General features: G+C 52.8%; 1 protein-coding gene across 2 annotated transcripts; it reads right to left on the reverse strand.

Moving 5' to 3' along the window:
- Positions 1-1,008: 1,008 nt before the first annotated feature.
- Positions 1,009-21,705, reverse strand: LOC105491410 (microtubule associated protein 1A). Of its 2 annotated transcripts, XM_011757797.3 has the most exons (7): positions 21,433-21,705; positions 20,348-20,449; positions 11,902-11,984; positions 11,513-11,653; positions 3,114-11,301; positions 2,755-2,975; positions 1,009-2,555 (listed from the first exon to the last, which is right to left on the reverse strand). In XM_011757797.3, exons 1-7 carry the CDS (start codon positions 21,668-21,670, stop codon positions 2,400-2,402), a joined length of 9,129 nt encoding a protein of 3,042 aa, XP_011756099.2. In that variant the 5' UTR covers positions 21,671-21,705; the 3' UTR covers positions 1,009-2,399. The 2 variants fall into 2 exon arrangements, with proteins under 2 accessions (XP_011756099.2, XP_011756118.2); XM_011757816.2 differs by lacking the exons at positions 20,348-20,449; positions 21,433-21,705 and adding an exon at positions 14,942-15,059.
- Between the last annotated feature and the right edge of the window lie 237 nt (positions 21,706-21,942).

Below are 21,942 nucleotides of genomic sequence, written 5' to 3' on the forward strand. Positions count from 1 at the left end.
TTTCTTTTTTGAGACAGAGTCTCGCTCTGTCGCCAGGCTGGAGTGCAGTGGCGCAATCTCAGCTCACTGCAACTGCCGCCTTCTGGATTCAAGTGATTCTCCTGCCTTAGCCTCTTGAGTAGCTAGGATTACAGGTGCCCATCACCACACCCAGTTAATTTTTTTGTATTTTTAGTAGAGACAGGGTTTCGCCATGTTGGCCAGGCTGGTCTCGAACTCCTGACCTCAGATGATCTGCCTGCCTTGGCCTCCCAAAGTGCTGGGATTACAGGTGTGAGCCACCATGTCTGGTCCCCAAAAGGTCTTTATTGAGTAAGTAGAGTGTTGGATGGGGGACCAGAAAGAGTTTCCCTCTCTGTGAAGTGCCAGAGGGTACATGCCTTCTCACCATGTTCTTGGAATCATCCTGTTAATTTTTCACTCTGGAGTGTCAGGAGGAGTTTATATAAAGGGGTTATGCCCTTTCTCTGCTCCCTTGACATCTTTACCATGAGAGAGCCCAGAACAGTGGGAGGGCTAGAATATGCCCCTCCCCAAATATACACATTCAGCCTGGCCACTTCTGACATACTTAGGACTATAAAGGGTTTCCATGGAGGAGAAAAGTCGACCATTTTACTCCACGGAAATCCTGACTGCACAAGGAGAGTCGTTTCCAACCTCATTAGGCTCTGGATCTCTTAGGGTCCTTCAGCTTCTTACCTCTTTAGCCCAAGAGGCTGTCCAGGGTATCTGATCCTGGTTATTTGGTCCTTAACTCTTGACCCCATGGAATGCATATCCCCTCCCCAGGAGGCCCCCTGCCCCTCTTCCCTTCCCCCAAACCAGACGTATATACCCACCCTAGGCTCCTATTCTCCATACTCAGGCACACGTGTTTCCAGTAATCCAAAGCATTGGAGTCTTCCAAGATAAATTCAAGACTGGTTGAAGCAGAGAGGTGGAAACCGGGGCCCAGTAACTAAGCATGTATGGAGTCAGAAAAAGCCTAAGCGGCACTACATCATCTGCAATGAACTGGGTTTATTGTTAGAGTTGGAGGTGGCTCCGTTACAGCAGCTGGGAACTATAGCAGGGAAGTGTGGGGAGGAGCAGAGCACAGCAGCACGGGGAGGGTGGAGCTAGGAAGAACACAAGGTGGGCTCATTTTGGTTTCCCAGTCGCTTGGCAGAGAAGGTAAGCCCACATGACTACCAGCTTCTGGGTTTCTCAGTCTGGCAGTAGTCTGGCAGGACTGCTCACTGGCTTGCTTGGGGTGAGGTCCTCTCCTGGGGTGGTATTTTCAGCCCGTTTTCATTTCACTCTGTAGGAGTTAAGCTATGGCTCAGCTTCTTCTCCCTTTTTCCTTCCTCCCTCTCATTTTCCCTAAGTCCTCTGGCCTGGCCTCCACCTCCCAGATCCTCTGTCCAAGAGCAGGTTTGGAGAGGCAGCCAGTGTTCCCATTTCAGCTGCAGGATGGCATAGTGGAATGTTGGGGGAGTCACACATTGCTGGGGTGTCAAATGTTGGGATGTCAGGCAGTGGCTTATTTTTAACCCATTACACACCAGGCCACAGCAGATGACCACATGCACAGAAGCCAAGCAGGGGATGAGAAGGGATCAGGATAATTGAAACGGGGTGAGTAAAAACTTCAAAGAGTCAGGGAGTTTGAAAGAATTCTGGCATTGGGGCTTGGGCTCTCCTTGCCCTTTTGTGCTGTCTGGACACAGCCCTGGGATGTGAATGGTATAAAGCAGGGGCTGGGGGATAAGCTCCTTTCTCCTCTCACCAGTCTGTTGGTCTAAAGAGCTTCAAGTTTTAAATTGAGACATTCAGATACTGAGGGAAGCAATAGAACAGTGTAGCAGTGGGATACCCCCAGGCCCCTGCTAGAATTCAGACCCTGGTGGGTGAGGAGATGGGGGATGGGAAATGGAGAAAAGGATGCAGCTCTGGGCACCTCACTGACAGTATCCTGCCCCCAGGTCACATAAATTACTATTGGAAATCCTTCCCGGGATGCCAAATAAATAGATTGAGATAAAGAGGTCCCTGGAGTTGGGGATATAATCTCCCTCTACGAGGGAGGAGGTTGCTCTCTGAGACCCATCCTCAGTCCCCATTCAATACCAGCATTTGACAGTGCTAGGAGAGGGTTCTCAGGCATCAGATGCTATCTTATTCTAATTTTTCCCCTCCCCCATCCTCTCCCTGTTAACTTTGGTTTGAGACCCCTCTCAGGAATGGATGACGGGGAGGGACAACCCCTCCCACTTAGCCCAGCCCAAGTCCCCACAACAAGACATCTCCCTCCCCTCCCCCTAGCTCCCATGTCCCTCAACCCCAGAGGACTCAGCAGTAGCTATTCTCTAAAGGAGCTGGGGGAGTGGATCCTTGGGGAAGGGAGGGCGGCTCTTTCAGAACTCAATCTTGCAGGCAGGGAAGGACTCATCCTGCATGACCACGGTGCTGCTGCTAGCCAGGACCAGGACGTTCAGTTGCTGCTGCTGCTCGTGAGTTTGTTGGTACCACTCACGAGTCACCTCCGTGTCATGAGTAGGGATCAGAGTCACCTAGGAGGGAGATAAGACATGCCTGATGTGAGAACATGAAGGGAAGGTAGGTGAGGGGGAAGGGGCATCCGATGGTCTCAGAAGCAGCCCTGCTGCCCTTAGAAAAGGCCCATCCTTTAATAAATAGGGACTGTGTTCCACTATTGCCTCTTGAGTGAGCTTTGACCAGACTACTTCCTTGGTGTCCTTTGCTACTCACCTGAAGATTCTCCCCCCACTGGGCCTTGCCCTCCAGCAGGGCATCCAGCACAGCCCGGCTTGGCTCTCCATTGGCAGGGTCATTCCCACTGACCACATAGTAGGATGCACGCACTCGACGGAAGAAGTCAAGGTCAGCAGTCTTGCCACTGCAGTGATTCGGGATGTAGGCGAGATCCACATATACAGGGGCACCAGAGCCGCCCTTGGAACTCAAGGCCACTGTAGAGACAAGCCAGGATTCATTGTAGAGGAAAAGTGGAACCCTTTTGGCAACCTTCCCCTTTCCCACTCCTGGAGTCTGACCAGCCACACCCAGCCCTAACCCACACTCTCTGCCACGTTTCATGATATACGTACTCGGTCCTGCCTTGAGTCCATTGACTAGGCCTTTGGACATGGGGCTGTGTCCATCCTTTTCCTCTGCTGGGGTGACCTGGCTTGTAGTGCTGCGTGGTCGGGGTGGGGCCCGGGATGCTCGATCTGCAGGCCCTTTACCAGGGGTGGGTGAGCGTTTTCCCCGAAGATCCAGACGCCGTGCAGGGGACGCTGGCTTGGCCTTGCCTGGGGCCCTGCGCCCTACTCGCCCCTGAACCTTCTCCTTCTCCCGTAGCCTATCTACTCTCCCAGACTCTGAGCTGAGCCCCTCGGGGTCAGCCATGCACACATCAGGGCGGGGAGGGGATGGGCGGGGGTCTGGCTGTGGGAGAGGGGGTGGGTCGTGGCCAGGCCTGGGGTGGTGAGTACCACTGACACCCCCAGCTTTGTCCACAGGCAGGAAGTCCCCGTCTTCATCTGAGTCGAGGGCTGCCTCAGCTGTGATGGATGGGCACTCCTCAGTTTCTGGCGGGACATCAGAATCTGACTGTGAGGAGCCTGAGTCACTGGCTGATGTGGGGGGTGTCTCATCAGTCACAGGGCATGGGCCCCCCGTGGTCCCTGGCCCTCCTGCCCGACGCCGCCCCCCTCTTCCTACTAGTCGAGCTTCCTCAGTTGAGAGGTCGCTATCATCTGTGGATGGGGGCAGAGGTGGGTTCAGGAAGGATGGGGAGAGCTCCCCACGATGGGGCCGGGGCTCAGTGGCACATCCCTGGGGCCCAGCTTCGACCTCGGGAGAGGCACTGCTGGATGGACCCCCGGAGCCCCCTGCAGGACACAGTGGCTGCTCAGGGGAGAGCAGTGTGTCAGGCCGGGAGCTCCTCTCAGCTCCTTCAGGCCAGGCTCCACGTTCCCAGGCAGGACAAGCCGCAGCCTCTTCGTTTTCAGCCTTGGCTGGGGCAGGGCCTGGGGGGTTAGGGCTGCTTTCAGTTGGGCCATTGGCTGCACAGTCCTCAGAGGGACCCTGGAAGGGGCTTGACTTCTCCGTGGCTGCCCCTGAGCACTCCAGGTGGCACGGCAGGGTGCCATCACCCATGTCTCCAGGCAGGCTTGGAGCCGGAGCTAGGGCCAAGTCCAGTGAAGCTGGGGGTGCTGGGCTCAGAGGAGTGAGGTCCCAGAGGCTGTGGGCAGCTGGTTCCGTTCCTGGGTCCAGCTCTCCAGACTCCTGTTCTGCAGCCTCAAGGCCTGGAGAGAAGCGCTCAGCCACACTCGAAATCACAGGTGTGGTAGCTTCAGAGGAGGAGCCATCAGACAGGGCTGGTGAAGCAGGTCGTGGCAGATTGGAGAGGAGAGGGGCCCCAGGAGAGCTGGGTGATGGGAGCTGGGGCAGCGAGGAATCCAGGCTGGGGGCCTTGGTCACTTCCAGGTATTCATCATGCCGGGTTCTGGTGGGGGGTCCTGGAGCCAGAGCCAGAGCTCGGTCCCCAGAGAAGGCAAGGGAGCCACAGGGTGCTGAGCGGGGTTCAGCTGGAGAGGGTAGCTGTGGGGGAGCTGGCTGCAATGAGGAGAAGCCAAAGGCTGAAGCAGGGAAGTCCAGACTGGGTCGGGCAGGCCCCAGGTGTGAGTCCAAGGGAGGGCTAATTCGTGCCTCAGTTTCTGGCCATAATGTGGGGGGCCCCATAGAAATGGGGTGAGGAGGACTTGGGGATTGGGCCTCTTTTTCTGACTGTTCCCGAGCCCCCTTCTCCAGTTCTGAGTCACTAGTGCTGTCATCCCAATGACTCCGGCCTGATTCCTTGGGGGATGGGGACCTCCTATCTGGGCTGCAGCTCAGGATGTTACCATTAAGAGGGGGGCTTGGGCCTTTGCTCAGGATAGGAGCACGGGGGGGAACTGCAGGTGGGGTGAGGCTGGGCTCCACACTTGGCCCTGGCTCTGGCCTTGGGGGTACAGTGGGTCCTGCCAGGGCTGCATAGCTGAAGGTTGGAGTGTCAGATTGGAGGCTCTTGGGTGAGACAGGAGATGAAAGCTCCTTCTCTGCAGATGTGTTTCGGCCGGCAGCCTCCTCCTTGGTTGAGAGGCGTGGGGGCCAATCCCCAGCTGCTCCAAGTGGAGGCTCTCTAGTGGGGCATGCAGGGCCAAGCCCAGTAAGCATCATCTGCTCATAGATGTCTGCATACTGAAAGCTTCTCTCATCAGGATAGGGTGTGGGCTCTCTCTGCTCCGGCTCAGTCTGCTCAGGCTCCATGGTGGCATGGCTTTTGCTGGCCTCTGGTACCTTTGAGCTGTGTGAGCTTTTGTCAGGAGCCTCAGCCCTACCTTCTTCTTCCCTTTCCCCTTCAGCCTTGCGGTAGTCCTTCCCCAGCGGGGAGTATGGCCCACCTTCCAACTCAGCTGCCCCCTCCTGCACTGCAGCCACCACACTGTCATACTCAGCTGTGCCCCAAGAGAAGGGTGCAGGAGTGTGGGGCTCTGGGGCAGGGGTGGGGGGACCTGGAGCTGGGGAAAGGGGTGGAGGGGGGAGGGGTCTGTCCTTGGGCACCCAGGGTGGGATGTCAGCCAGCCATGAGGGGGTAGTGGGTTCATTTTTCATGGGTGGCATGAGCTTAGGGTCTGGGATAGGACTCTCTTGTCCTGGGGCTGAAGGAACCCTTTGTCCAACCATCTCAGGTGGGGAAGCCGGAGGGGAGATGATCTCAAAGGGAGAGCGGGTCAGTTTGTCCTCTTCCTCTGGTGGCAACCCAACTGGGGATTCAGCAAGCCAGCGCTCCACCTCCAGCCCCTTCTGTGGGGAGGATTCCTGGAAATCCTTGAAGTCTGAGGCCCAGGGGCTCCGGGTTGTGTGTTCCCGCGGGGGCACTTCTTGCTCATCGTCTGGGCCCTCATCTAGGAAAGTACTTTCCCGTTCCTCAGTGTAGCGTGGGCGGGCCCCCTGACCATCCAGCTCGTGAGGGAACCAGACTTTCCGCTCACAGCTTAGCTCCCTCCAGTATGTGTCCTGTTCCAAGGCCACATCCTCTCTGCCTCTCCAATACCTACTGTCCTGCTCAGGAGATGTGTCCTCCCATGCCGGGGCAAGCTCTTTCTGTTCTCCAACCGGCTCTTCTCTGGTAGGAGATGTTTCTCGCCACTCCTGGACCACATCCTGCCCCCTCCAGTACTTCTCTTCCTGCTTTCTGGCCTTGCCCTCCTGCACTAGGCTCTCTTCCAGGCCCAGAGCTTTGGTCTTCTCCAGAAGAGCTTCTAACTTCTCTTCCATGGCCTTGACCTTTTCTGGGGATTTTTCCTCTAGCATCTTTGGTTTCCTGGTTTTATCCTCCTGCAGTAGGCTCTCCTGCTCCTGAGTTTGGTCCTTTTCTTCCAGAGCCTTAATGTTTTGTTCCAGGGCTTCATCCTTCTGTCCCAAAGCCCAGTACTTTTGTTCTAAGGCCTGATCCTTCTTTTCTGAGATTTTATCCTTTTGTTCCTGGGCCTGGTGTTTCTGTTCAGGGGCTTTGTCTGTCTGTTCTAGGTCTCTGCCCTTCATTTCAGTGACCGTGTCCTCTGGAGCCTTATGTTCAACACGTCTGACTTTTTGATCTAAGGCTTTGTCTATCTCTTCTGGGATCTTATCCTTCTTTTCCAGGACCCGGTCCTTTTGTTCTAAGTCTTTATCTTTTGGTTCCAGAGCCTTGTCCTTCTGTTCCAGGGCTGTGTCCTTTTGTTCTAAGGCTTTGTCTTTCTCTTCTGGGATCTTATCCTTCTGTTCCAGGGCCTTGTCTTTTTCTTCTAAGTCTTTGTCTTTTGGTTCCAGGGCCTTGTCCTTCTGTTCCAGGGCTGTGTCCTTTTGTTCTAAGTCTCTGCCTTTTTGTTCTAAAGCCTTATCCTGCTGTTTCACAGCCTCATTCTTTATATCCAGGGCCTCATCTTTCTGATAGATGGCTGTGTCCTTCGGCTCTACCACCTCCTTGTGCTCCAGAGTTTTGTCTTTCTGCTGTAAAACTTCATCCTTTGGCTCAGGTTCCTTCTTCTTCTGTTCTGAGGTTCTGTCCTTCAACCCTGGAACTTTATCTTCCCACTCTATGGCAATGTCCTCCAAGGCAGGGCTTGGCAAAGACTCAGGACTCTTGGAGAAGGAGCTCTCAGGTGTCAGAATGTGTTCACCAGGGCTTGTGATCGCCCCAGGTAAGTACTTCCCATTTCCTGAAGGTGTAGAGTGAGAGAATGAGCTGGCAGGTGATTTCCTGTCAAGGCTCTCATCTGTGATGTTTGTCTGTGCAGAGTATCGAGTCGTCCCGTCTGTGGGAGGTGACACTGTGGCTGCATGGGGCTCTGGAACAGACATGGGAGCTGCGTGGTGAGAGGTATCCTCGGCCTGCATCAGATGCCCCGTTTCTTCCTTCCCAAGGTTTAGTTCCCCAAACTGGAGGGTGCCAAGGCTTTCTGGAGAGAGTTGCTTAGAAGAGACATCCAGGGAGGTCTCCTTGCTGGGACTCTCTTCTGACAGAGAAAGTGACTGGGTGTCTTCTGGAGATACCTCTGGCCAACGGTCTGTGTGTAGGTACTGCTCTGTCAGGCCACAGGGAGACTTGGGGGTGGGCTCTTGGTTGGCAGTGTCTGGGGAGGCCACGCTGAGGACAGAGAGGGATTCTGCATCGTCAGGAGAGAGGCTTCTGTCAGGATATCTGAGCACCTCATCTTTCTGAGGTTTGACAGGTTCTTGGGGTAAAGTCCTCAAACCTCCGGGAAGGGCTTCTGCTCCCAGAATGGGGCCTGTGGGCTCTCCTGCCTCCATAGTCTCAAAGACTATTGCTTTATCCTGCTCTGGCAGCAGTTGAATGGTACAGCCTGTAAGTCTCTCATCAATGCTGACAGGTGCTTCCTGGGCCTGGGGGCTCCTGGGAGGAGGAAGCTTCTCTTCCTTCTCTAGTGTGCCCTCTTCAGGCCCTGGCTTGACTGTCTCCTCCACAGCATCTTCCTTGCCCACACCTGGTGTGCGCTTAGTGTCTCCCCAGGAGTCTGCTTCCTGAAAGTCTTGGGGCTCAGACTTTTCTTCCACTGGGGACTGATGAAAGGGTGTGTGGGTGGCACTGGGTGGGCCAGATGGTGGAGGAGAAGCCATCTTCACTGTGCTGTCATCTGGGCTAAGGCACCGCTCCTCCGCTTCTCCAAGGGCTGGTTCCCCTGGATGTAGGGCATGCCCAGGGGCACTAAACACTGGAGTTCCATATTGGCTGCAAAGTTTCTCAGACATCCCTACATTTGCTGTCTCCTCCTCTTCCTCTTCCACAGCTCTTTCTCCAGACAAGCCTTTCCCTATGATCTCTCCTCTCTTCTCTGACTCCCCAGTCACAGAGAAGTCCTCACAGGGTGGTGATTTGAAGCCCTTGTCTTCTTCCAGTGAGGAGGTGGGTGAGATGGTACCAGCTGATGGCACATAGTCCAAGCCCTGCGTAGCTTCAGTACGGGAGGAAGGGATGCTTGTGACTGTGTCAAGCAGCAGGGAGCTCTTGCCTGTCTCCTCTGTCTGGGGAGCTGTAAGTGAGGCCACAGATTGGTCCTCAGCCACTGATGTGGCAAAGGAAGAAAGTTTGTCACACTCAGTTATTGAAGTGGCTGAGGACACATGTTCCTCTTCAGCCAAAGGGGCAGCCACTATGTTAGTGGGGTAGGTGAGTTCAGTCTCTGGCGCTCCATAGACTTTGCCAGAGGTAGCAGGAACAGCACTATCGGCAGGTTGGCTGGCTTCGAATGGGCCAGCACCTTCAGGCCCGGGGAGGTCATACGTACTTGTGTGAAATCTGGGTGGAGCTGGGCGCTCCTCCGGCTCATCATGAATCTCCTCATCTGAGATGGTCTGCTCAGTCTCTGAGTAGCCAGGGATTGTCTCATCCTGGATGTAAGAGACATGCTCAGTGGCTCCTGCAGGTGTGGTCAGGCTGCTTAGGAATGACGAGGTCTCCTTCTCAGGGGCCTTGCCCTGGAGTCCCAATTCCCGACCCCCAAAAGCCTCCCTGCTCCTTGGAGTTACCTTCAAGGCTTCCTGCATATGTTTTTGGTAAAAACCCTCAGCTTTTGTCGCATCCTCTTCCTCCTCATCTGAAGGGTGTACCTCCTCCATTTCTTCTAACTCAGCCTTTTCTATCACATCCTCCTTTACTTCAGGTTCACTTTCCTCTCTGGCTTCTGTTCTGTCTGGGAGCCTCTCTGATTCCCTCTGTTTCTTTTCCTCCCAGGTATCTTTCTCTTCCTCTGTTTCAGCCCCAGAGTCTAGGCCTCTGTCCTTGCTGCCTTGTTCCTCAGGGACCTCTGGGACAACCTCTTTCTCCTTTATCACATGTTCTTCTTGTCCCAGCCCTGGAACACAGGGTGGTGTTGCCTGGATAGCTGTACTTGGGGGTCCCTCCTCTGCAGTGTCTAGAGGGAATGGCTTATCTCCTAGTCCCATGTCCCTTTGTTCAGCCAGCAAAGCCCTCTCCTCACGCTTCATCTCCTCAAAGTCCTGCGTGAGGTCCTCTGGTGAGGACAGGACCAGCTCCCTGTGCCCACTGATGGTTGGGAGTGGTACAGCCCCCTTCTGGGCTGGGGGTGTCCGGGGCTCGGAAGACAGCTCCTTCTCCCCACGGACAGCACGGCTCCTGTCTACTTTGACTCTTCCAGGGGCCTTGGCTTTGTAGAGGGTCTTACGTACCTCAGGAGTAAAGGGCTTTAGGTCTGGCTTGGAAATCTTCTTGACCTCAGGTTTGGTATCTTTCCTCTTCTCCTCCTTCTTGGCATCCTTCTTCTCCTCCTTCCTTCCTTCATCCTTCTTGAGTTCTTTCCTCTCTTTTTTGATCTCTTTTTTCTCCTTGTCTTTTTTTTCTTCCAGCTTTGATATCTTTTCTTTAAGGTGCTTTTTCCCTACCTTGTCTTTGATCAGCTTTCGCTTCTCTGCCTTCAGTGCCTCACTTGACTCTGTCCTCACCCTCTCAGGCTTGGCAGGCTTCTCTGGGGGCTTCTCAGGTGACTCTTTTGCCTTCTTCTCTGTTTTGGCTAACTCCTTGGCCAGCTCTGAGCGGGCCTCCTTGGCTCCCTCTTCCACCACCTCCTCCCGTTTGGCCAACTTGCTCACGGCTGTCTTGGTAGTGGCTTTGAGGCTCTCCTTGCTATCAGCCCGCTGTTTGATTTTGCTGGGCTTGAGGTTGGTAGGCACAGCCCCAGAAGCCAGGTCCTTCTGTGTGGCCACAGGGTAACGCAGGAAGTCCAGATGCCGAAGCTTTTCCAGGCCCTCCAAGATCTTGTTTTGGGGAGCATTTCCTGGAAAAAGCACACGCACAATCTTCTCAGTGGGGTTGGCTGGTAGCCAGACCACTAGAGCAGTGATAGAGGTAAGGTAGGGCACGGAGATCTCAGCCTCCTTCCCATTGGCCAGCACGATGCCTGTCTTGGCTTTACTATTTCCTGCCCACTTTTGCATGAGGAACTGCATCTCCTTGCTGTCCTTGACAGGGTTGAGGACATACATATCCAGCCGGCCCACACCCATTTTGTGGAAGAGGGTCAGTGGCTCAATGGTGTTGCTGACCACACGATACAGAGGCTCAGCCTGGATGCCCAGGCGGTTTAAGTGCTGCAGAGTGAGGCAGGCCTCCTCAATGCTGCGCTTGGCTTTCCGGGAGGCATCAGGAAGCCGCAGCTTTTCAGGCACGTTGAAAAAGACAACTCCAAGCTCAGGGGAGATAAGGTTCTTCACCCAGTCGCTGTAGCTGCTAGAGCCCTGGGACTGCTCCTCCTCTAGCTCTGCCACTTTGCGCTGCAGTAGTCCATTGATGCCTGGCAGGTTGTCTGCCCCAATGTGTGTGAGTAGCACCGAGTCAATGCGGTCCAGATGCCGCACCAGCTTCCAAAAGCAGGACTTGCGATCAGAGCCACCATCCACCAGGATGTTGAAACCATTGACAGCAAAGAGGGCAGAGTCCCCACGACCACCTGGGAAGATGTAGCAACAAGGCTTGGAGAGCTTGAGAAAGCCCCCTGAGGTGGGGGGCTCTAGCAGGTCAAATGGGGATGGCACGTCCACAGTCTCAGAGACATACTCGGAGAACTCAGCCACGCCATCCATGGTGGGCAGCGTGGGCTCAGGGTTTAGCCGGAGGTGCAGGGTCTCTTGGGAACTGGATAATCCCAGGTGGCTCCAATCACCTTCCCCTAAGCACGACACGGTGAGGAAGGCCTGGATCCCAGGGTCTCTATTGCTGAGCAATTGGGAGATCTAGAAGGATAGGAGATAGAAACCTGATCAGGTCACTAGAGTTGTTTTGGTCTGACTCAGATTCAGTACCCTAACCTTCACCTCTCTCCAAGGTGAACTCTTACCTTTCTGCCAGGAACCCCCATGGTCAAGCAACATGAGACTTTCCCTTAGATCCCTCCCACAGCTCTAGTGCTGCCCTTTCTCCCGGACACTCTGGCATGGAACTTACCTCGGGGTTGTGAAGGACCTGGGCAAAGTTTTCATACGAGTAGGTGCCACTCTGTAGGACGAGGTCTCCCCCGGGCTCCAAACTTTGCCCACTCAAGATTAGTAGTTTATGAGCTGATGAGCTGCTAAGAAGACGGTGAACCTGGAATAGAAGAAGGGGAGTGGTCACAGATCTAGGAAATCCAGGGGAAGGCAATGAACGGCTCCTCAGTACCTCAAGAACATGCTCCCAACTGGTGTCCGTCACAACACCTCCAGAGTCGGCTGGGGACAATAAGTCAGCGTAGATGGCAGAGAGAGGAATTCTTGGCCTAATAGTGGTAGCACTGGCAAGGGTGGGTATAGCACTTGCATGAGGCCTGCTTGGCAAGGCACAGGCCCTGGCCTTACCTCAGAGCTGATGCTGTCTGCACTGGGATTTACCAGGATGATGGTCTCTAGGATCTCACTCTGGTGGCAAAGGGTCCTCTGGCCTGAGGGAGAGATGTAGGAATTTATATTGAGAATAGGTATAGAAATTGTGGTGCAGGAGAGGAAAGAATATGCTATCAGGAAATGGGGCTTAGAGGAAAGAGAAACTTGGGTATCCTTAGGCTCTGTCACCTTGGATACTGCTGAGTAAGGTCTAGGAACTGGCTCCTCCAGCCCTTCCCTTAGAGGGCTTCCACCTCCCCTCTCCCACATTGGCTGTCCTCTCCTTCCCTTCATCTACCACACCCTCTGCTGCCTGTGCCCCCACCCCTCTGCCTGGAACTATGGTCTCAGACTGCCCTGTTGACAAGAAGCTTTTGTCCTTCTCGAGCACTAAGCTCCTGGTGCTGCCTGGGGATGGGGGGCTCAGCTGGAGAAGAGGGCCCCTGGGATGATGATCCTCACTTCCCTTTCTCCTTCCTGGCTTGCCTCTGCCCTGGGGTTTCCTGCCAGCAGAGTGTCTAGAAATAAGGAAATAGGAGCTTCTGTATGGTATCTATAGACTCCCTACCCTTCTTGCCATCCAAGTCCAGAATTCCTGTTCCAGAAGACCCAGAGAAGCCTGTGCTGTGTAAACTTTTGGGGTTTTATGATTCAAAGAATGAACATAGGACTATAACTTCCTGTTCTGTCCTCTGGTTCCTCAGAGGCCAAGCCTGCACTAATACACATGCATACAATCATATTGTTCCCACTCAAAAGTTTTCACAGCACCCTCTTCTACCTCATCTTCATGTCCCAAGTTTCAGAGAGGCCAGATTCACTACCCCACAACCTATTCCTTGTGAACAGTTTCTTCTCTCATCTTTGCCCCTTTTCTAGGGGCCTCTACCACGGACATGGGGAGTGAAAGGTTCTTGAACAAGAAACATATTAATAAGGAAGGAGCGATTCAGGGTGTTCCCCAGGCCATGGAGTAGATAAGGCATCCCCAAATCCCCTATTTCCCTTCTCCAGCCTCACATGAAACACCAAGCAATTCAGCAAAGAAAGAAAGTGGCAAATCAGACAGAAGATGCTGAAGAAAAATGCTGCCATCCCCTGCACCTGCCCTTCCTCTCCCAACCTCCTGTGCAATTGCAGTACATGGTGGCATTAACCTAACAGAGCATCCAACAGATGGCAGTGGGCTGTCTGAAGGATACTAGTGGGAGGGTTCATAATTTGTCCCTTAGACCCTCTTCTGTGACCCAGCTGTCTCTTCTTTCTGGGGCTTGGACAAGAGAAGCCTGGGGCCAGGGCCTTTGTTAAGAGGAAGAGCCATGGTGCCAGGATCAGGCAGATCTGGCAGCACAGGGCTGCAGATGCAGCTGTGGGGGAAATGAACGATGGATGGTGTCAGAAGACCAAACCCCATACAGGGTGGGTTGGGCCAAAGGGGAATTCAAGGGTTCCCTTCTATACACTTGAGAATTGAGGGAACATTTGAGATAAATTCAGAGGACAAGAGCCACCTCAGATGTAGGCAAGGGCAGGGCTTGGGGCAAGTGAGGGATATCAAGGTTCGGGAAGCTGCCAGCCTTAAGTAGTTCAGATTTAGAAGGGCAAGAGCTCCCTCCACACAAATAAGGTCACAGATTTGAGGTAGGAGGGTCAGAAAGACAAATATCTATAGCACACACTAATTTGCTTTCTATCTACCACTCCCCACCCCCAACTATTTCTCACAGTTCCCATTTATCACCACAAGACTTCTATGATCCCAATTCCTGTCTTGACATAAGGTCCTATTCCTCACCCTATCCCTGGGAGTGGTACTGACTTGAAATTACATGGTTTATATCCTTCCTGTGCCTCTCTTTTTCAGGCCTGGGAGAAAGCCGTTTCTTCTGCTCCCCTGGCTCTCTCACTGAAGGGGACTGACTCGTTTTTTCATTTTTCTTTGGAGAGGACGATCTTGTGAGGCAGGGGCACACAGTGCTAGGCCAGTGCTGGAGTGTGGGGTGGGCAGCGGTGCGGAGGCTGAGCAGGCAGGAGGGCAGGTGTCTCCGCAGTGAGGCAGAAGGGGAGGGGGGCTGTTTGGGCAGCTGCAGTTTGCCGCAGTGTGTGAGTGTGCGCGCTGAGCTCTGGCTCCAGCTCCGCCCCCACCCCCCACCCCAGCATGACAAGTCATTTTCTTGGCTGCTTCTGCATGGGGGGTGGGGATTGGGGGGATGCAGAGAGAGAGAAGAAACTGGCTTCTCTGTTCAAGAGCCCCCATCTTGGGAAGAGAAGCAGAGATGGGGTGGGGGTAGGGCTGAGACTGGGAACCTGTGAGGTTGACACGACGGGAAATGCAGGGCAGCCACTGGGGAGGGAGTTCTCCATCTCCAGAGTGGCCTCAGCGGGGCCAGAAAGCGGGGGTTTAGAGTCCCAGTCTAAAGCTAGCCACCGGGAATAGGGTAGGGGGAGCCCAGTGCAAACCGGTTGATCTGTGCGGAGGCGCGCGCCACGTTTTAGTGACCCTTTCCTCCCTTCTTTTCCGTAGTGTCCCCCACCTTCCCTTACTTGGCAAAAACTCACTGCCCTGCTCACCCCCAGCACAGGAGGAGCTGAGCAATCCAGCAGCTGACACCCAGGGGCCCTCCCATTAGGCACATTCCCATAACATCCCCCTTTCTCTCAGATTCTTCTGCCTCTGACCAGAAACATAGCCCCCAAATTCCTCCAGCACCCTGGGCTGCCAGGCAGAGCCAGTGGCACCATCCTCTGCTGCTGTCCCAGGCTGATGTCTCCCACCCCCGCCCAGCTGGAGAGGTGGACTGTCACAGCCCCTGGTGGCCTCTGGTTCTGGGTCCAGGCTGGCCCCACAGCCAGTCATGTTCATCTTCTCTCTCCATTTCTCCAGCCTGCCTTCTGCCACTGGGCTAGTTCCAGACGCATCAGATTAGGTACCAATCAGCACCCTTTCCATGACCCCCATCCCACCTCCCCATCACAGTGTATCCCCAGATGCCAAGCCCTTTGGTTCGGTTCTTACCCTGGGGTGTAGGAGGAAGCCTCTCATGGAGGCGGCAGCTCCGGCCTCAGCCGGCAGCTTCAGGGAAGAGTCTGCAGCACTTGGGGTGGGAGTGGGGGGGGGGTGCTTGATGAGGAGGGCGGCGCCAGGGCGGGGAAGAGGGGCTGGTCCGTGACGAGGCACTGGAGACTTAACTGTTTCTTTGCCTTCACGACATCCGTGCTCCAGTGCTTTTGCTTGGCTCTGTGGGGCTGAGGGATTGTTTAGCAGCTCAAAGAGCTTCTACAATGTCCTATGGCCCACAGGACCTTTCTCTCCAAACCCTGCTTGGTTAGGAAATACTCTTTTAGCATCAGCCAAAAGACCAAAGCCCCATGCTAGGGCACAGAGCGAGGCTACAGGAGGCATGAGCTGCGTGGGCTCTCCCCCTTCTCTTAGAAACCATCTGCTGCCTCTCTTCCTCAGATGGACCCAGGGAGTGACCTTCAGTCCCTGGAGGAGCAGGAGACAAAGGCTATGGGCCCAAAAGCATGGGGTAGGAGTGGGGAACTGCTTAAGAGAAAGGTTGGGGATGGGGAGATGTGCTGCCTTCTTCTGAACCTCAGCCCTACAGAAACCAAGGAGGGCAGAAATAAGTCTTATTTTAGGGTTAGAGGGTAGTTTGAAATTCTGGAGTGGATACATGGTCGCTAGCCTGCTGGGGTGGGGCACAGGGACCCTGAGAGCTACAAGAAGTTCTGTGGGAATGCAGCATAACACAGTAACCACACAGGCACTGATTCTTGGGATTCTTGAGTCATTGGATATGAAGAGACAAGTCCCTGAAGGGACAGGGAGCTTTCTGCCTTAGAATGAAGGAGTTAACAAGCACCAAAATGGATCACCAGGGCCTCTGGACCAATCAAGGTTGTAGGCCAATTATTAAATGTAACAGAAGTACTCTTTATATTAAAAAAAACAAACAAACAAAACCCTATAATGACTTTGCAGGGTAGTTGGGTTCCTGCTCTCTCCTTGTCTCTTTGCCATCTCTGTATTATATTATTTTGATCCTTCTAATGTTGATCCTGTTTCCCTTAGTCTCTACCTCCGATTCAGATTTAGTAAAGTGCTCTAGGACTCAAAGGAAGGATCTGGAGAGCGACGGCACTTCCTTCCAACCTGAGGATGCCATGCTCTTATATAGTCCTTCCCTGCCCTCTTCCCATCCACCCTCCCCAGTCCTGGCCAGCTCCAAAGGCCTTCCTCACAATCACAGCCGCACACTCACACCCCAACACTAGCCCCACCCTTGCCCCAGGCTGCCAAGAGCTACTTTTGAAGGTCAGAGAAGCCAAAATAGTCTGTGCTCTCAGCATCCCCCTTAATTGCAGCCACAGGAGAGGAGGAGCTGAGTCACTAGTACTCTTGGGGGTTGAGGGGACAAAAGAGGAGCAATCCTTGCTCAGATCCGGGGATGCAAATCTGCAACAATGGCAACAACCCCATTTGGGCGGCCATCTGCAGAGATACACAGGGAACAGGCTGAGTTCCGAGCATCACAAAAGGGAAATATCCCTCTTCTGCAACTTCATCGTTCTTATTTCCTCCCACCTCAAGCCTTCTATCTCCTCTCTGCTTTCTAGGGCTTTCTTGAGTGTGTTAGGAGGGAAACTTGAGTAGACATTTAGTTTACGAACAAAATATCATTTCCCAGACCAATAGACAGCCCACCCATATTCTCAGCTGCCACCCCCAAGGGCCACACCCTGGGCATGGTGCCAACTCACAGGGGAGTTTTCCTTCAGCCTTCACCCTCTGAACAGCTACCCACCACAACCAACTCTCCACCTGCTGTATTCCTAGGCTCTGCTGCAATGAAATGGTGAGATGCCAAAGAAGAAAGAGAGGCTTGAGCTGAGATACAAAGTAAGATACGAAAGCCCGGATTTGAGGCCTGATCCACCATTTTACTAATCATGCTGCTAAACAAGCGACTTAACCTCTCTGAAAGCCTGCTTCATAAACTATGAAATGAGTATAATATTAGTACCATCCTCCAATAATGTTGTGAGGTTTGAATTGTATAAAAGATGAAAAAAAAAATGCTGCTTCATTCCTAGACTTCCAAATCTGCAATGTACAAATGCCACTGGAAGTCTTTCTCCCTTTTGTGGAAGATTTCTGAGAGGTCATCTAGGTGATCAAGGAAATCATAAATCAGGATCTCAGACCAGATCAACTCTGGAGAATTCTGAGCTCCCGGGTAAACCTAGAACTAAAGATGCCAGCAGTATGAGACTTGAAATCCTATTCATGTCCTTGCTTTCCCATTTCAGAGAGCAATGCAGACCCCGGTTCTAGGGGTTAATGAGCTGCTGTATTAATTCAGGATAACTTTTGTATTGGTAGAAGTAATAGAGCTATCACTTCCTAAGTCCATCAGTGGAAATGGAGAGTCAGACCAAGGCCTCCAGACTGGTCCCTCAGCCTGTATTTTTTTTTAATTTATTTCTTGAGACGGAGTCTAGCTCGTCGCCCAGGCTGGAGTGCAATGTCACGATCTCGGCTCACTGCAACCTCTGTCTCCTGGGTTCAAGCAATTCTCCTGCCTCAGCCTCCCGAGTAGCTGGGATTACAGGTGTGTGCTACCACCCTTGGCTAATTTTTGTATTTTTAGTAGAAAGAGCGTTTCACCATGTTGTCCAGGCTGGTCTCAAACTCCTAACCTCAAGTGATCCACCCACCTCGGCCTCCCAAAGTGCTGGGATACAGGCATAAGCCACCATGCCTGGCCCTGTGTTTTTTAGTCTTAGAATATTAGTTATGAATTATGAACCCCCTTCTATTTCCTATAGGTATCCAATAGTAAAAGAATCAGAGAGTTATTGAAACTCTGATTAATTGTCCTAATTGTTTCTGAATTTGTATTAGAATGCTCGGAAGATGCAGATTTTTTGTAGGGGTTAGAAAGTCACCACTGGAGAGACTACCTGGTGCAAAAATCACCTTTGAAAACTTTTACCAGACTTGACCACTAGAAGGAGCTGGGCCACTGACTCTTTATCAGAGGGTCCCTTCTCTTCTGTGTGTGGGTATGTCATTGTGGAGGGTGCAGTGCCTAGGAATAATTGCACTCTCCTTGTCACTGTAGGGTACATTTTTGTCTGCTTTCTCAGCATTTTGGCCCAGGGCTTGAGGATAGGTGATAGGAATGGTGGCCCAGCCCGTGGGGTAGTCAAGCCATAACGCACTAGCATATCCCCTTGATCTCATCCCAGCTGCCTGGTCCCCTTTGCGTCCTTACTAACAGAAGGCTGAAGGGAGGGGCAGTGTCTGCAGCTGCTCTGGGCTGACTGTTGTTTGTGGGGACAGCTGAAAGAGGAGCCAGCAGGGGTGGGGCTGTGGCTGTCTTGAGCTGTGTGGGTTTTTCCAGGAAATTCTCTACTATTCTCCTGTGACATAGACAGACCATGATAAAAATGTCCAAACCTAAAAATATTCAGTATGCCAAAGTAAGCTCTGATCTAGAGTACATGGCCCTAAGCCCCTGGAGGACACCACAGCCAAACTCTCTGATGGAAAGGGCCTAGTAGGTGTTTATATATCAGTGCTTGTTTCTAAGAAGTGCCTGAGAATAACTATGTATTTCCCTGTAAGTGTCTTCCCAAGTATCCCTGCATCTTAATCTGAAGAATGGCTAAGTACTTTGGTTTCAATTATTTTCATTTCTTACATTATTCCAGAAAGCAGCCTACTCTCAAGTCTCTGTAGCCAAAAGGACAAGGTTAGAGAATTCAGTGTGAATTATTAACATCAGCAGATCATCCCCAAACTTCTGTTCAGTCATTAATTTCATCCTCTGTCATCCCTGTATCTGGCCTTGCACTAAAGCTCCTAGGAGTACTAAGTGGTAAAACTGCCGATTTTCATCATCAGCGATAATGGAGGAAGCCATGACATGAGTAATTCTAAACAGAAACATTCTCAAAAGAGTGAATAGCCTTCTTTACAGGAAGCCAGTCACATCAGGAAGATGTCAGCCTCACATATACTAATATAAAATTGCTGTATATATTCCTAGGCTAATGGAGCTTTAGTCATATTAGCCTTATTTTCTCCAACTTCCTAGCAGCATCTATAAGCATCAGTGATCAGGAAATGATCAAAGATTTGGCAGTTAGGAGCAGTGGAAAAGGAGGAGAGGTAACTAAGGAAAGGTGACTACTATACTGGGTAATTGAGAATTATCTGTATAAGATATGAATTCAATCATTCAGTTGCAGTGACTGTTGACCTGGATGGATTTTATATTCCATTAAGCTGCATGGATTGGTGTGTCAACATTTTCCAATAACATAACAAGATACCTAGCTCTTTTTTTTTTTTTTTTTTCCCTGATGTGGAGTTTTTCTCTTGTTGCCTAGGCTGGAGTGCAATGGCATGATCTTGGCTCACTGCAACCTCCGCCTCCCAGATTCAAGCAATTCTCCTGCCTCAGCCTTCCGAGTAGCTGGGATTACAGGCATGTACCACCACGCCCAGCTAATTTTGTATTTTTTAGTAGAGACGGGGTTTCTCTATTGGTCAGGCTGGCCTCGAACTCCCGACCTCAGGTGATCCCCCCCCCCCACCTTGGCCTCCCAAAGCATTGGGATTACAGGCGTGAGCCACTGTGCCCGGCCTTAGCTCTTTTATAATAGCATGTAGAGCTTTCCGTAGTCACCTCACAGATATCTGTCATGGAATGGTAGTTCCTAAAATCTTATTTTCTCAAATCTCTAACCCACCCAGTCTTCCCACCCAGCAGAATGGGAAACTGCATTACGTGAGCTTTGATTTGGGCCAAATCTCAGAGTACAACTTGATCTTGTAGCAGTAAGTTCAGGAGCCCCTTCCTCCACTCTGGATTTGATGGTGCCCATCATCGTGTAAGTACCAGGATTCCGCTGTGCCCTGGAGATCTGTTGGCTAAGCCAAAGCAGGAACCAGAAACCCTGAAACCTGTACAGCCTAAAGCAAAATGCTAAGCAAGGGTCTAGGAAGATGAATGGGGGATTCTGGGGTGTCTGTAAAGGGAAGCAGGGAGACTGGGGTATGCAGAAAGGGGAACACAAATGAAGAGAGTGAATTTTTGCATGAGAGATGATTGATCACTAAGAGGAATCCCTCGTTTCTTTAGTGCGTGTCAACAGCTATCCACAAACAATCCTCTTCTCAGGGAGAAGTTATGTCCTCCAGGCTCCTTCCACTATCAAACCATGTCTGCCAAGTATATTTGGTATGTGGGGACAGCTATGGAATTCCGTGACTTTCCTCCTCTATAAAGTTCCTCCCTTCTCCTCCACCCAAACATCCTGCAAGGCAACTTCTCCCAGGGAGACTGGACCACTGCTCTTCTGTGACCAGCTCTTACCCAAACGACTGAAATAAAACATTAGTCCTAACCTTTGACCTCTGAGGAGAAGTGAGCTAGATGCCGGGTAATGAAGAGTCTCAATTGTTGGTTCAAGTCAAAGGATGACAGGTCAATGTTCCAGGAGAGAATCCCTGTGGGAGAAAAACAAAGAGGGTTCTGGATAAGGCTGCGGGTTGTGGGGTGGTGAGACTGCACGAACACTTTCAAGTTCATAGAACAGGTAAGGAGACGGAGGGTATATGGACAGTTGCCATGATCAGCCTCAGTGATGTCTCAAAGAAAGGTGGCTAGTAGTGGTATCTTTCTCCCAGTTTACGCCTTTTCTAGGCTTTGCCTGAGCCAGAGGGAGAAGGACAGAATTTAGACTAAACTCAGTCATTAATGAGTTTATAGGTAGGAATTTTCTTGTAAGGTTCCCCAGTTGTGGTGGAAGTGACACCTAAGGGCCTATTCCCAGATACTGAGGGCTACCTTCCCCACATTTACAGCTAAATAGCTGTAAAGGCCCTTTGTAGGATTCTAGGTTCGCCTTCTATGCTCCCTTCCTCGTCTCCAGCCCTCCACAGCTTGCTTCCACCCGCAGGTGGCTCCGCAGCACTGCACCACAGCCACAGGCACAGCACTGGGGAGGGAGGTGAGGACTTAGGAGCTGGTAGCCACGAAGGTCACTTCGTTGTTGGCTGCTGGCATTCAGAGATTTGAGATTTGTACGGGGCGTTCAGAAAGCTCCCCGTGCTGGCTCAGGGACCATAAAGAAGATACAGCAAGATAGGGACGTGGATTCTCCAGGGGATGGTGAGGACTTTCAGGACACCTGGTCCAAAACACTGCGGAGGAAGGTGTGACCAGAGGGGCCCCAGGGGCTGCACAGAGCTTCGCTGCCTCAGGGAGACTGCGGAACGCCACGGAGTGTGCGGGAAGGATGGGCAAGCGAGATGTTAGTAGAGAGAGAGGATACGGACACATGGCATGGAAGATGCAGGTGACAAGGGCGCAGATCTTAGGAAGTGCACACTAGGGATGAAGATGCAGACGTATGCATTGGGAGTTGAATGCAGAAGGCGGAGAAGCACAGGGTGGAGATGCCTGAAGCACAGCCAGAACAGTGGCTCACCTTGTTCAAGGTGGGCCCGCACGGCCCTCAGCTGACTCTCTGTACCGATATCGCCGATCACAATTAGCAAAGAGTGCTTCTGCAGGTCCCAGCGTGCAGTCGCCACCGCGGCTCCGGCCTCGAACAGCGGCTCCGCGGGGTTCTGAGCCAGCGGTGCTCCGGGACTTCGGAGCCCTAGCCCCGGAGTCGTCTCCATGGCAACGCCGTGAGGCCGCGCGGGCCCGGCCTCGGTCTCCATGGAAACTCCGGCGGAGTGTTAGGCCGGCAGCGTCCGCTGCAGGGAGAGTGCGCGCTGTTCTTAAAGGCTGGCGGCAGGTGCCGTTCATTGGCTGCTGCCTGTCAGGGGGCGGGGCACAGGCGCCGCAGGGGCGGGCCAGGGCCGGAGATGGAAGCTCCTGCTCTGCGGTCTCGCCAGGCCGGAGGGTGGTGGCCGCCTCCTCCCTCCCACCACGCCCTCCCCAGTACCCCCGGGAGCTTCCACTTAGACTTGAGCGGGGGTGGGGTCTCTGG

Source organism: Macaca nemestrina, chromosome 7 (genome assembly GCF_043159975.1).
Source record: "Macaca nemestrina isolate mMacNem1 chromosome 7, mMacNem.hap1, whole genome shotgun sequence".
Lineage (NCBI taxonomy): Eukaryota > Metazoa > Chordata > Mammalia > Primates > Cercopithecidae > Macaca > Macaca nemestrina.

Coding starts and splice junctions, on each gene's coding strand:
- LOC105491410 (XM_011757797.3), bottom strand. CDS start 21,670: ATGGAGACCGAGGCCGGGCCCGCGCGGCCTCACGGCGTTGCCATGGAG. Junction 20,450..21,432: donor GCGGGCCCACCTTGAACAAG/GTGAGCCACTGT, acceptor TTTCTCCCACAG/GGATTCTCTCCTGGAACATT. Junction 11,654..11,901: donor CAGACAGCATCAGCTCTGAG/GTAAGGCCAGGG, acceptor CTTCTATTCCAG/GTTCACCGTCTTCTTAGCAG.